General features: G+C 37.2%; 2 protein-coding genes across 20 annotated transcripts in view; both read right to left on the bottom strand.

Moving 5' to 3' along the window:
- Positions 1–14,645, bottom strand: part of LAMP5 (lysosomal associated membrane protein family member 5) — a 210,034-nt gene that overhangs the window by 36,894 nt on the left and 158,495 nt on the right. The gene's annotated exons all lie outside the window — the stretch shown is intronic.
- PLCB4 (phospholipase C beta 4) overlaps positions 11,617–14,645 on the bottom strand; it is a 411,761-nt gene continuing 408,732 nt past the window's right edge. For all 19 annotated transcript variants that reach the window (XM_050745049.1, XM_050807506.1, XM_050807512.1 and 16 more), the window contains one exon: positions 11,617–13,165. In XM_050745049.1, coding sequence (XP_050601006.1) covers positions 13,077–13,165 — 89 coding nt within the window. In that variant the 3' untranslated portion in view covers positions 11,617–13,076. The remainder of the gene's footprint in view (positions 13,166–14,645) is intronic.

Here is a 14,645-nt window from a genome sequence, read left to right as displayed (position 1 = left end):
TACCCTGCTGAACTCCCTTTTTGACTGGCATTATTTAAACCAAATCTAATTAATGTTGGGAATGCATGGGATTTATCAAGTCCCGATGTATTATCAACAAATAAATCCTTCTAGTGCAGGGACCATGTTTCTTTGCATTTTCTTCATAGCACCTTGTATGATGGTATCCATAAATTAAATTAATTTATAACAGCACCAAAAGCGGGGAGTTTATTATTTGTTCATTTATTTTATTTTATTTTATTTTATTTTGAGATGGAGTCTCGCTCTGTTACCCAGGCTGCAGTGTAATGGCATGATCTTGGCTCACTGCAACCTCCGCTTCCCGGGGTCAAGCGATTCTCCTGTCTCAGCCTCCTGAGTAGCTAGGATTACAGTCGCCCGCCACCATGAGCTGCTAATTTTTGTATTTTTTTTTTTAAGTAGAGATGGGGTTTCACCATGTTGGTCAGGCTGTATTATTTTTTCTTTACTGTGCTAAGTGCTGTGCTGAGGGGCTCACTCACTCATTTCCTCATTCGAAGCAGAAATGGTAAAAACTGTACTAATAGGTTGCCATGACAATGAAATGACATTGTGCCTTTGACAAATGCTCTTTGTTCATTGCAGAATGTCAGGTGGTTTAGTGATGGTGTTTTTAAAGTATAGGATGTGATGATCTCTATGACAGTGTGGTGGTTCTATAAAGAAGAGAAATTTGGAGACAGGAGAATAAATGGGTTCTGTTTTTTAATCTCCATGGTGTTGCTTTGTGACCTCGGATTCAACATTTGTACAAAGGTGATAAGGTTCTCCATTTGCCTGCAACATGGAGATTAAATGAGAGAGCTCACTAAATGCTATAAATGTGTTAGATTTAACTTTAACATTTGGGGTCTGCACTATGAGTGTGTGTGTGTGTGTGTGTGTGTGTGTGTGTTGTGTGTGTTTAGGTAGAAATCTAAGATGGCCCCCAATACTCTCACCTCCTTGTATGTGTACTCTGAATAACCCCTTCCTATGAAGCATGGGCAGAACTGTGAATCTGATAAATTTAACTTCCTTGATTAGGTTATATTATCTGAAATAGTTGGGGGAATTTTGCAGATACAATTAATTTTGCAGATATAATAAGTCAAACCAGTTGACTTTGAGGTAATCAAAAGGGAGATTATCCTGGTAGGGCTGACCTAATCAAGTGTGTCCTTAAAAGGGACTGCTAGATCCTTCCTGAAAGAGGAATGCTAAAAGAGATTCTGCTGCTGGCTTTGAATGGGTAGGCTGTCACGTTGTAAAGAGGAGATATATATATATATACACGGCCATGTGACAAGGAACTAGGCAGCTTCTAGGAGCTGAGAACTACCCTTGATCAACCAACAGCCAGCATGCGAGTGGGGACTTGAATCATATAACTGCAAATAACTGAATTCTAAAAAATAACTACTTGAACCTGTAAGGGAATCCTGAGACTCAGATGAGAACACAGCCTAGCTGACACTTCACTTTAGTCCTGTGAGCTTCTGAGCAGAGAATCCAGCCACACTGTGCCCAGACCTTTGACCTACAGAACTATGAGATAGTAAGTGGGTTTGCAGTAACTTTGTGGTCATTTGTTATGCAGTAATAAAAGAGGCATACAATTCTACATGGGGTGATAAGAATAAGTGTGTAAAAGACAAAAGTCTAGAACTAATGGCTAACAGGTGTGGTCTGGGTCATAAATTCTGCATTCCATTCTGAGTAGGGAAGAATTTGGAAGGGTGTTGTGGGATGCAAGCATCATAGACAAAAGATTCCTGAGATCCATCTTTTCTCATGAAAGGAAGAAAAGGAAGTATTTTGTTAGAGAATGTGGGACTGGAGCATGGGAAGTTTGTGCCTCCATATGGTTTGAGGTCATGAAGATGAAGACAAGGGAGTGTTTCAAGAATGGAGCAATGGTTGACTGTATCAAACATTGCAGAGAGGTTTTGATGAGCATGTAGAAGAGACACATAGGATTTGGCTAGGTGAAGGTTATCCACATCTTGAGCAATGCCAATGGACATGATGGGAGTTTAACAGTGAGTTTACCTCCACATTTAAAATCCATTGATATTTGACAAGGATGCCAAGACAATTCAATTGAGAAAAAGTTTTTTCAGCAAAGGCTTTGTAGATCTCTAGAACTTATGTAAAAACAAAAACAAAAACAAATGGTTCTGGGACAACTAGGTATCCAAATACAAAAGAATGCAGTTCGCCCTTACAGTATATACAAAAAGAATTCATAATGGAGCAAAGACCTACATGTAAGAGACAAAACTATAAAACTCTCAGAAGAAAGCAGGCATAAATCTTAGTAACCTTGGATGAAGCAATGGCTTCTTAAATATGACACCAAGAGCACAAGCAACAAAAGAGAAAAATAGACAAATTGAACTTCATCAAAATTTAAACTTCTGTGTTTCAAAAGACACCATGAAGAAAGTGAAAAGACAACCCACAGAATAAGAGAAAAATTTTGCAAATTATATATCTGAAAAAGGACTAGTATCTAAAATGTGTAAAGAACTCCTACAACTCAACAATAAAAAGATAATACAATTTAAAAATGAGCAAAGGTTCTGAAATATGTATTTCTACAAAAAAGATCTACAACTTGCCAATAAGCACATGAAAAGATGCTTAATACCATTAAGGATCAGGGAAATGAAAGTCAAAACCGTAATAAGATACCCCCCCACACACACTAGGATGACTATAATAAAAAAGGTGATAAGTATTGACAAAGATATAGAGAAATCAGAATCTTCATACACTGTTGGTGGAAGTGTGAAATGATGCGGCCACTTTGGGAGACAGTCCGGCAGTTCTTCAAAGAGTTAAACATAGAGTTACCATGTGACGCAGCAATTCTACTCCTAGATATATACCCAACAGAAAAGAAAACATACATCCACACAAAAACTTGTATGTGAATGTTCATAACAGCATTATTCATAATAGCCCCAAATCAGAAACAATCCAAATATTTTTTAACTGATAAATGAATAAATAAAATGTGTTATCTTCCCTTAAAGCTTGGTATACTGAAAAAGTTGCAATTTGTCTCTCCAGAGGTATGTAATGAATATTACTCTATTAAACATCTTATTGAAATGAACTTTGCTAACCAATTATTAAAAGTATATAATCTAATACATTTTTCCAAATATTTAAAATCATACCTTTATACGTCATGCAAAAATAATGACGTGATATTATTTTAAAATTCCTAAAAGAGTTTCTATAGGTTATGTATTAAGATGAAGAGGAATTCTCAGCTAAAAAGGTAAACACAGCCATAAATGATCTTCAAAATACCACTCTTTGAAACTTAGGATATGCCTGGAACTGTATGTATTAAACGATTCAAAAGCTAACTTGATTCTCACAGCAGCACCATGAGGTAGGTGGCATTACGTCCATTCTACAGATGGAAGGCTCAAATTCCACGGCATTAAGTAGGATGTCTGAAGTCTGCAGCTAGTGAATAGCGGAGTTAGGATCTAAGCTGTAGTCAGTGGGATCCCAAATTAGACTGTTAATGGCCACACTGACTTCTACAAGTAGAAAGTTTAGTCTGTCTCAGCTGATCCCAGCTGTACCCATTTCCATTTTGCTTTGCACTATCATTTAATGTTACTGCAGATCCCCTTGGGAGAATATATGTCAAATTTATCATCTGGGTTCTCTTTAATCCGACAGCTGCCTCCTTTTCTAAGTGGATATTTCTGCTCTTTTTCCTGGGTGTGTCATTTCTTGTCCCTTGTGAGAGGCTCTTTCTTAAGTTACTCTTGTATTAGTTCAAATCACTTTTTTTGTTGTGAACTTGGAGAGTTGGCATGGAAAATGCTAGATGGGAAGAATAAAGAGAGACTATTCCACATCCAACTCTGCCTCCCTCACTCAGCACAGGCTTTTGAGAGGAGTAGAATAGTTTCCTTGTGGAGCAGCAAAGCCCACTGATTTAATTTTATGCTCAAAACTCTTCTAGGTAATTATGCCTCTTCAACGGTTTCCAGTAAGCAACAGGCTTCAGGAGTAAACTTTGTTATTTTGGCATTATCACTATTGATCTTCTGAATGTGTATATGTATTTTTGTATACTAAATTATATTTTATTTCCCCCCATTTTCTTTATACCATGAGAATATATCTAATGCTCATGGTATTTAAAACATGGTTTTAATTGAGATTTATACATGCAACGGAAGACATAAATCTTAGGTGTATTCCCTGATTCCCTGATCAGTGTTTACCTGTATAAACACCCATGTAACCTCCACCCAGCTTAAGTTATAGACCAGCAGTTCTCAAAATCTTTGATCTCAGGAATTCCTTAATACTCTTAATATTTTTTAAAAACTCAGAGTTTGGTTATGTGAATTATATCTGTCAACATTACTATATTAAAAATTTGAAACACGAATTTCAAAATATTTCTCAATTCAATAAAAATAACAAAACTGTCACTTGTTAATATATAACCAATATTGTGCTATTACAATAACATTTTTGTGAAACATAACTGTATTTTCTAAAAGTTGGTGAGAAGAGGCATTGTTTTACATTGTTGCAAATCTCTTTAATGTATGGCTTCACAGAAGTCATCTGAGTTCTAATGTCTTTTTCTTCATTCAGTCTGTTGTGATATGTCATTTTCACTGCAGCATATGAAGAAATCTGGCCTCCCACAGAGATGGATTTGGAAACAGGAGGACTTTACAGACCCTCTGACAGTCTCTTGGGGACACAATGGCTTGCCAAGGGATCCGTGATACACACTTCAAGAACCGCTTGCATAGACCATCATCATCCTGGAAGGCTTTTTCAGAGAGGACCACGACTCTGACCTTCTCCTTCAAGATTAGCATTGTCTTTCCTTGATCTTCATGTATGTGGAATCATAAGGTAAGTACTTTGGTGTGTTCTATTGTGTGAATATACTAAATTTTATGAATCCATTCTCCTATTGGTACACATCTGATTTGTTTCTAGCTTTTTATTATTATGAATAAAGAACATGCTTTTGGATGAACACATACAAATACACTCATTTCTTTTTTTCTTTTTCCTTATTCTTTTTTAAGATGGGGTCTCGTTATGTATTACATGCTGGAGGGTAGTGGCTATTCACAGGTGTGATCACAGAACACTACTTTGTACTCTGGGATTAAAGAGGAGGTATAGCCTTGAATTATATCCTCAGCCTCCCAAGTAGCTTGGGTTGCAGGTGCGTACCACCATGCCTGGCTTACACTCATTTCTCTTAGAGTGTAATTGCTGGGACATAAGATTGGCAGATATTTAGCTTAATAGACTTCCAAGTCTTAGAAAATATATTTACTTTGCTGAATTTTATTTCAGCATATATTAGTTAACATAATACACTTTTAAATTATTCTAAGTATATTTAAATACATTTCTCTTATTAATATCTAATATATGCTGTTATATTTTTCTTTTAAGAATTTTGCTTTAAAATCAGTGTATCTACTCAATACCATGTATTTCCATTGCTAGACTACTGCATTTAAAAAATCTGTGTCCCATATTTTATGCAATTGGACAAAGTAATGTGGTAAAGTAATTCCCCATTTATCTGCAGTTTTAGGACCCATAACTCAAACAGATCAGTCTGAAATCAGCTACTTAATATTAGCATCCAAGACTGTGGCAGGATGTCATTTGAGTGACCAGGGAGCCCAAAGGAAGAAGAGAGAAGGTTTAAAAGCAAACCAAAAAAAAAAAAAAATGAAAAAACAGGGAGGGGGAGGGAGAAAGTAGAAGACGAAAGAAGAAGAAGGAATAGGAGGAGGAGGAAGAAGGAGGAGGAGGAGGACGAGGAGGAGGAGGTGTTTGTCAAATGACAAAGTTAGTTGAAAGCATCAGCAGTCCAGGTTAGAGGAATTGAACAGCAGACCCTCAGAAGGTTACCAATAAAAAGAAACCTGAGACATCAAACAAGAGGCTTAGCAGCTGGAATCACTCCCTGAGAAAACCATTTCCATGCCTATCGGTGATTCCAGTGGCTTTTGAAAGCTGCAGTCTCTGGGACTTTGAAATGAGACTGTTTTATCATCTTCCTGTTCCCAGGGCTTGGCTGTATCAGTCAGTTATGGCCACATAACAAAAAATCCCAAAATGCAGGGGCTCAAATCAACATCCGTTCACTATTTCTCATGTGGTTATGAGTTGGCTGGGTGTTCCCACTGCTCTGGGAAAGGTGTGGCTGATCTCAGCTGCAGGCTGACACATCTATTGTCAGCTGGTAAAATGGATGAGGTAACTCAACTCTCCGCAAGTCACCCATACCCGCCAGCAGGCCAGCCCTCTCACGTGCTCTCATGGCAGTGTCAGAGACTTAAAGGGAAGAAAAAAAAATGTGCCTTCACTTGTGTCAAGCTTGCTGTTACAGCGTGAGTGTTCCTTATCCAAAATGCTTGGGACCGTAAGTGTTTCAGATTTCAGATTGTTTTTAGATTTTGGAATATCTGCATATACATAATAAGATATCTTGGGGATGGGATCCAAGTCCAAACACACAATACATTTATGTGTCATTACATAGTATACACATAACCTCAGGGTAATTTTATATACTGTTCTAAATAATTTTGTCCATAACAAACTGGGGCCATTAATGCCACCCACCTACCATATGAATATGGCCTAAAGCTAAAATTGTTGATATGTTTTTAAAATAGAGTGCATTACTGGTAAAAACAAACAAACAAACAAAAAACAATAACAACAAAAAACAAGTTGAAGGGCTGGACGTGGTGGCTCATGCCTGTAATCCCAGCACTTTGGGAGGCTGAGGCAGGTGGATTGCCTGAGGTCAGGAGTTTGAGAATAGCCTGGTCAACATGGTGAAACCCCATCTCCACTAAAAATACAAAAATTAGCCAGGCGTGGTTGTGTGTGCCTGTAATCCCAGCTACTCAGGAGGCTGAGGCAGGAGAATCACTTGAACCCAGGAGGCAGAGGTTGCAGTGAGCCAACACAGTGCTACTGCACTCCAGCCTGGGTGACAGAGTCACTGTCTCTTAAAAAAAAAAAAAGTTGAAAGAGTGTAACAGTGAAACACTAAAAGAACTAACACAATTGACCCCATTTTGTTTTGTTTGGTTTAAGGGGCCTTTTCCTGTTCCTGCACATAGGCTAGGCTGATTTGGGCACACAGATAAAATACAAAAATAGCAATTTTGTATTTGTACTCTGGGATTAAAGAGGAAGTATGTAAACAACTAACTATGTTTTGCTAAAGATTTATAGGAACATTGTGACTTGACCAAAGACAAAGCAGTTTCCAACGTTCTCAGACCCTTGTTGGCACTCAGATGTCTGCAGTTGTCGGTCACCTCTTGATCCCAACTCCTCCTCTTTCCATTGCCCTTAACATAAAGAGTCTGAAATGAGTACTGACCAAAGATGGTACTTTAGGATGCTAGTCCGCCACCTTCTCAGTTTTCTGGCTCTTTGAACTAAAGTCACCTTCCTCGTTCCAACTCCTTGTCTCTCCACTTACTGGCTATTGTATGGTGAGCAGAATGAGTTGTAACTGGGTTACAAGGGTAGAGAGGATAAGAGTGGTTTTTCTAATAAATATTTAATCCATGAACAAATAAAGTTAGTTCAATGCTGAAGAAATGTCTAACCATTTATATGGCTACTTGATGTAGGAGAAGTGAATTCATAATACAGGGTATAGCCTGTAGGGTTCAATAGGCTGTGCTATAAATACCACACCCTAACAAAATACCGAGATGTTTCTAAGGAAAAACAAAAGATAGAAGTGTTAAAAGCTGCATGTGAATTTTGAGAAAATCCATGAATTGCTTGAAAAGGGTAAACAATTTTGATGGATCAGTATAACATTTCCTCATTCACATTATATGATATCAAAGTTCTGAAATGACAGATGGTCAAATCCTTTTTCCGTCTGTTTTGTTTTTGGTACATTCTGATTCATCTAAAGCTATTGGGTTCTGGTGCAAGTGATTAGGTATACAATATTAAATTGGCCATCATTGGAAATTTTTCCTAATTTTATTGTGCTGGACACTCAAAAATTTCCAGGATGAAGTACTTCAGAAATTGCCCCTTACCCTGAACTTCCAAGAAGGTAATGCTAGGAGAGGAAAGGAGTGGAAGAGGCACAGCATCATTTATCACGATAAGTACAGTGTAGACACCTATTTTTTAATGTAAAAGCAACGATGCTGCTATTTTAACCATCTCTCTACTCCCCCGACCCACCTAATATTTTTTCATTATTCTAACCTATGGAGCAGAACGTTTTCCACAAAATATTATTAAAGAAGATGGCTCATAAATATTCATCCCAGAGGCACCACCCGGATTTATTATGACATTAAAGATGCAATTAAAATGTGTGCTTGAGATTCTGTTCAATGCCAAGCATCAAAGAAAAGTTGTAGAAACATGTGGCCTTGTTAGACTTGCGCAAGTGATGATGAAGGAGAAGTTATTTAGGGTTTTGAATGAGGCATCCCTAAGATAACCTCACTAATAAAATAATAGGGGTATTCCCTCTTCACTCTCCATAATCTCTTAATGTTGATGGGTCCACACTATTAGATCCCTGATGGCCACTGTGATCACTGCACTGTTTTAAAAGTATGCTAATAATAAGTATTAAGAAAAATGGTTTTTCTTGGAATTGAAAAGACACTTTGCAAAAAAGCTTCTTTTAGGTTTTCATTAAGTTTTCAAAGGCATTTCCTGCCCTGCCCAAGAGACTACACAGATGGTTACAAATCTTTCATTTTACTTCATAGAAAATAACTTAGTCATTTGATAGCTAGTGACTACCTGTTCTTTGAAAAGCAACTGAACAAAACCTGAAAAGAAATTAGTCAAGACTGCTGGAAAAGTCTCATGCTTAAATAGCTTTTAAAGTATAAATGGATAAATGAAAAACGGCAGGTTACTTCTTGCTTGGGAGAATGAGAGAACTTTTTCGAAATGGTATTTTTGGAGGTTGCTTTTCAAGACTTAATAGAGCATTATTACGTAATGTGGCTAGAAAAGATGTGTACTATGTGTATGTGAACAAAGAATAGTGATAAATTCATATTGACTAAAATGAGTAGGCATGTTTGGGGGCAGAAAATGAATGTTGTTAACACTAATTTCAACATTATTCTTTAGGTAGTAGACAGGAATTCTGCATTTACAAGCAGAATGGTAATATGATTACAGGTGTCATTTGGGAAGATTAATCTCTGTGTAAAAGGGATTTGGAGGGCAAAGAAATTGAACAGCAAGTTTAAAATTCTGAACATTGAGTTATAAGGAAGGAGAAGGAAGGTCCCAAGACAGGGCAGAATTCGTAAGTTTTATGAACAGATTGGGGCTGGAGGAAATGAGATGGAGCAGAAAAAGATGGCCCCAAGGTTTAGCACTGGTTATGGACTATTAAAATATGTGGGGAGGACAGATGGAGAAAGGGTCTCTATTTTTTTTTTTAATTAATCACATGCAATGTGCACATGGCCGCCTATTTAACTATTGAAATCTGAGAGGGAGAGTCAGAGCTTCCGGAAAGAAGGGTAAAGGCTAGGATTACAGATTTGAGAATTACATGCAAAGAAGTAGAAATTAAAGGCATGTGATTGGAAGAAACAGCTAAAGGAAACAGAAGATTCTCTAAATAAGGACAGTGAAAGATAGATTTCTTTCCCGTTTGGAATTGCTTTCCAGGAAGCTCATTGCTAAATTTGAAACTCGGTTGCAGAATGGTTCCTTAGTTTAAGTTTTCTGATAAAATGATTCTCTTGTCTCCTATCTTTAAAACTTCCTCTCCTCCTTAAGGCTTAGGGTTGAGGAGTTTGTATAGTACTTTTGGAATACTACATATTTCATGGATTCCAAGATGTATATATTTTTCACATTTTAACATCTCTGAAATTGGGATGTGCCTCGACAGTCACTGGATGGTGTATCATAGTTTAATTGGCAGTGTCTTTCATTCTGTGTGGTATATAAAATAATGGTATATGCTATAATCAATAATGCCTTCGATTTGATGAAAGATGGTATTTTCTGATGTGTTTCCCTATCTTGGTAACCTGGCTGTTTTTCCATGAAGCCTTTTATTCCCCCAATAGGTGAAGAGCAACCTACTTAGGAAAAGAGAAGTATAGTACTGTATGGGTGTTCCATCAGTCAGGAATGGGTAGTTGAATATCTTCTCTGGGCTGAAAGAAAGAATAAAGGTAAGAATTGAGACTCAAGTGCCCTGGCTCCCAAATCAGAACAAAAAGTTCTGATGGTGGGAGAAGCAAGATATAGTACAAACCCAGATAGTCTTGGGGCCAGCATAAAGCTTGCTTGCTTCTTGCTTTTTGGGGCATTGCTCTGGAACATTTCAAGCCTCCTGGATTTAGAAGCCTCTGTGGTATTGGAACTACACGGCCCTAGTAGCTGACAAATGACCAAAGGAGTGTTTTGATGGATGGACCTGAGACAGCACCATTGGTTCCTGCACAGCCCCCAAAGACCTGGAAGTTCTGCATATCCCAGAAGAATGCTGGGATAAACTGATACCAGAATGAGGACTTGGCTGAGCAGGGACTTTGAACCACTGGGGTGGAAAGCTGCAGTAGAGTGCAGTTAGGACGTGTCCAACAATGGGGAAACCAGACGCTCCTACCAATTGCCAGGTGGACACATGAGCTTCCCTCACACCCAGATGCCATTTGGGGCAAAAAGCAAGATCTCTTGAATGGGAAGGGCCTCTAACAGGGAATTTGACTATCAAGTAACTAAACATGTCCCTGAAAATGGTTTTTTTTTGTTTTTTGTTTTTTTATAACTGGAAGAGCTGAGTTACTTTAACTGGCAATTAATTTTTCTTCATAATAAGGGAGAATGCAAGGTTTGAGTGTAATATGAACTTACAATAGCAGGTAACACCTTTATGTTGCACATTTGAGTTGTGTGTACATTTTAATCCTACTACAATGGATTAATGATATGATGTCTCAAATACTAAAAGTAACCTGGATTAAAGACAAAAACTGGTTCCATATATAACACTGGAAAATATAAATGCTTATGGTGGTCTAGGAGGATGAAAAGCCAGAGAAGAAGTAAGAAAAATGGAAAAACTAGTAGTACCTCTCCAAAGCAGAAACAAGAGGAGGCAAGTGATGAATTCAGTCAAGTGTTACAGAATGGTGAGCACAGTTGCGCTCTTGGATTTGATTTGATTTGATGATGAGAAGCCATTCAGAATCTTTGAAAATTGGCAATCTAAATATGGTGATATTTTATTAACCAAAATTTTTCATGAGATGTTAGTGCCAAAAGATATGTAGTCTAACTCCACTGTTTTACAGATAAGGAAACTAAGAACCAGAGATATTTTACAGAATCCAGTTCAAATCATAAATAGGAGAAAAACAAGTATATTACATCTGAAGTCAACTAGAATCTGCATGTTTTGCATCATTTGGGTGAAAAACATGTGGGGGTATTAATAAGCCCCCTTTGAAAATAACGATGAGATCATGCATATGAAAAAGGCCAAACACTTGCTAGAATGCATCTTGGGAGCAAATACTCTGACGAGTGTTATGTGTATTTTAATTTTTTATTAGAGAAGTTGGAAGTTTAATTTCAATATCGATGGTATCATCATTTTCTCCGCTTTGTTCAGAGGAACACACAGAATCAATTTGTACAAGCATATACAACAATTCATTTGGTGTTGTGCACTAAAATCAGTAATCTGATTAGTTCTAGACTACCAGGTTTCCATGCGCTCCTCTTGGCTTTGGTGGCATGGCTCAATTCCCAGCGGAATACTTTTTCATGCACTGTCTGCATCTCAACTACAACAGGCTTAAAGACCATGCAGATTAACACTGTAGCAAATTGTTTTGATATTTAACAGACATAAAAAGGTCATTTCCTGATATGAAATTCTGAAAATCTGCATAAATATTTTTGTGTAAAATTAAATTAGTTATGTATTTTTTTTCAAACTAGAACTTGAAGTATCAAGAATGCCCACATAATTCATATACACATATATATAGACTTTTTCATTATGCTAAAAGTCTTGATAGTCAAATTATATTCTGTGCCATACATGTATTTAACCAGTATTTATTTGGCATTAGGTTAACTGTGTCTGTATGGATTAGTCTTTATTGGTGCTTGTGTATCATGCAAACATAGTTCTAGTATTCCTGCTTACTAATCTTGTCATGTGGCAATACTTAGATGATTTTGCTCTCTAACAGTGTGAATTAAAGAGTATAAATACTTTATACATGGTCACATTTACAAACGTTTGCCAATAATCACTTCACAATCTTTATGGTGTGAATTGTAGTATCTGGAATCTGCGGAAACAATTCCTATAAAGCAATGTCAGATGTCAACTTTCTTAAATGTGCCTAACACAGTTCTCCTTTGAGTAATGATGAGTTTTGGCACATATACACTGCTCTATTTTTCTATTGTTCTAGTAATTTCCACAACTTTTACAGGAAATTAGCCTCTGATGGCATGGTAGAGACACGGCACTTACTGATGAGGTAACTTAGATGTAGAAAAATTTTGCAAAATTATTTGTCTAGCAGACCACCACTTCTGCTAATACATTTGTAGACAGAGTTTTCTTTTCCTAGTGCATGCACTTGCTATGAAATTGCTAATGCACTGTTTTTTGTTTTTGTTTTTTTGCTGCAGCTCAAACATGTCCTAAGGCATCACAAAGGAGAGTTGTTAACACCAAGCTCATTTACTTGTGATGGTATGTTATAGCAAACATGTTTAAGTTGTATTATCAATGGTTAAACTCTGCCTTACTGGAATAGTAAATTTTTGTGGATTTGTAGCTACTTTTGTCTGGCCAAGGAAATGCAATACTCAAGCTGCTAAATAGAAGTCAATCAGACATTCCAAGTCTCTCTGGTTTCAGATATCATCTTGTTTACACATGAAGGAAACAAAACAAACAGCTTTCATCCACGGAGTTTGTGTTCAGAAGTTTGTGAGTGAATCTTTTGATGCTTTGTGGGTTTACTGCTTCAGTTTGCATTTTGGAGTTTCATACTACTGTTGCTGGTCTGCGGTCCATCTCGGCTTCCAATTTCACCATCTGCTGCATCTCCTTCGCCTATAACATCAGAAACATGGCCTTACGTGTGTTGAAATTCTTATCTGAAGGCACTTAACAACCCTGGCCTCTCTTCTCCCATAAATATGATCCTGTCACCACATTCTTGCTACTCAAAATATGGTCCACGTAGAAGCAGCGCAGCATTGCCTGGGACTTTCTTAGAAACATAGAATCTTGGAGTCTACCCCAGACCTACTGAATCAGTTAAAATCTTCATTTTAACAAGATCTCCAGGAAGTTTTTATACACATTAAATTTTGAGAAGGACTGGTTTACACAGTGCCAGAAGAACCACTTGAAAAGAGGGTAGACCACTTGCTTTATCTTTAGACTGAAAAAGGGCAGGTTACTTCTTGCCACTTCTTACCACAAACTGCTTGATTTAGTTTCTACAGATTGACACGTTGCTTTGACTGTGTGTAGATAATTTTATCACATTTAGAATAAGTATTGCTTATGTACAACTTATTTCCTAAATAGCCTGAAACTTAGTTAAAAGTAATTCCCTAAGAATCTAATTGATAGAGAAGTTCAGGTGAGAGCGTATTACATTGGACTGGCTGGAGTCTTCTGTAAATGGAATGTTACAGGAACATGCAGGCCTTCAGGAATCCTATTGTGCAAACTCTATCCCTGTGGGTTCTTACTTCTCTAGTGTAATTTTTATGGACTACCAGGAAGTAAGCAATAGTGAATTCAACCTCATGAGTTCAGATTGTCACTAAGACAACAAGCTAATTCGAGAAGAGGAAAGAGGGTATGACAGGGGCAGCGTCTGGTGAGAAATACTTGCTTGGAAACAGGAAAAAATCAAATAGTACATTTCAGTTTTTATTATCCAATTGGTAGCCTGGATGCTTTTGCCCAACCCAATGCACATATCTTTTGAGGAATGAGGATTGCCCATTTCTTCTTTTAGTGACATGCTGCTTTGAAATAAAGGACATTTGAAAATAGAAACATGGACCTATGAAGATACAAATCGGTGGCAGATTCTGAAGTGCCCTGATGTTAATATTCATGTCTGCTTAGATATTCCAACTAAATGGAAGGTTACTGGGAGGGGGTTTGGTCAACTCTGTACATTATACGAGAAGCATCTTCCAAATGAATTCTTGTGACAAAATTAATTTAACCCATAGACTATACTGTGATTTCCTTCTTCTTCTTACTTCTATATTTTGGCATTAATTTTCATTTTGGTGAGGATGGATATAATAACACCAAAGAATTAAATCCTTCTGTGTAAATTTGGGATGGGGTGGTTCCCTCTGCCCAGATATTTTTTATGCCTAAAGTATAGTAATACTCTAATAGAGAAATGAAGAAATGGAGAAAAATATACAAACATGAAACTATGACACAAACAGTATTCATAAGGGATGACAGTGAAACATTATCAGCACTGGAAATTAAATACTTTCGTGTTCAGTAAATAGTAGCAAACGATTCTCTGTGCTTCTCCCCCTTTAGCTTC

The sequence above is a fragment of the Macaca thibetana genome, chromosome 10 (assembly GCF_024542745.1).
Source record: "Macaca thibetana thibetana isolate TM-01 chromosome 10, ASM2454274v1, whole genome shotgun sequence".
NCBI classification, from domain to species: Eukaryota; Metazoa; Chordata; class Mammalia; order Primates; family Cercopithecidae; genus Macaca; species Macaca thibetana.
The sequence above is the reverse complement of the archived record's forward strand: the minus strand, read 5'-3'. Positions and strand labels throughout refer to the sequence as shown.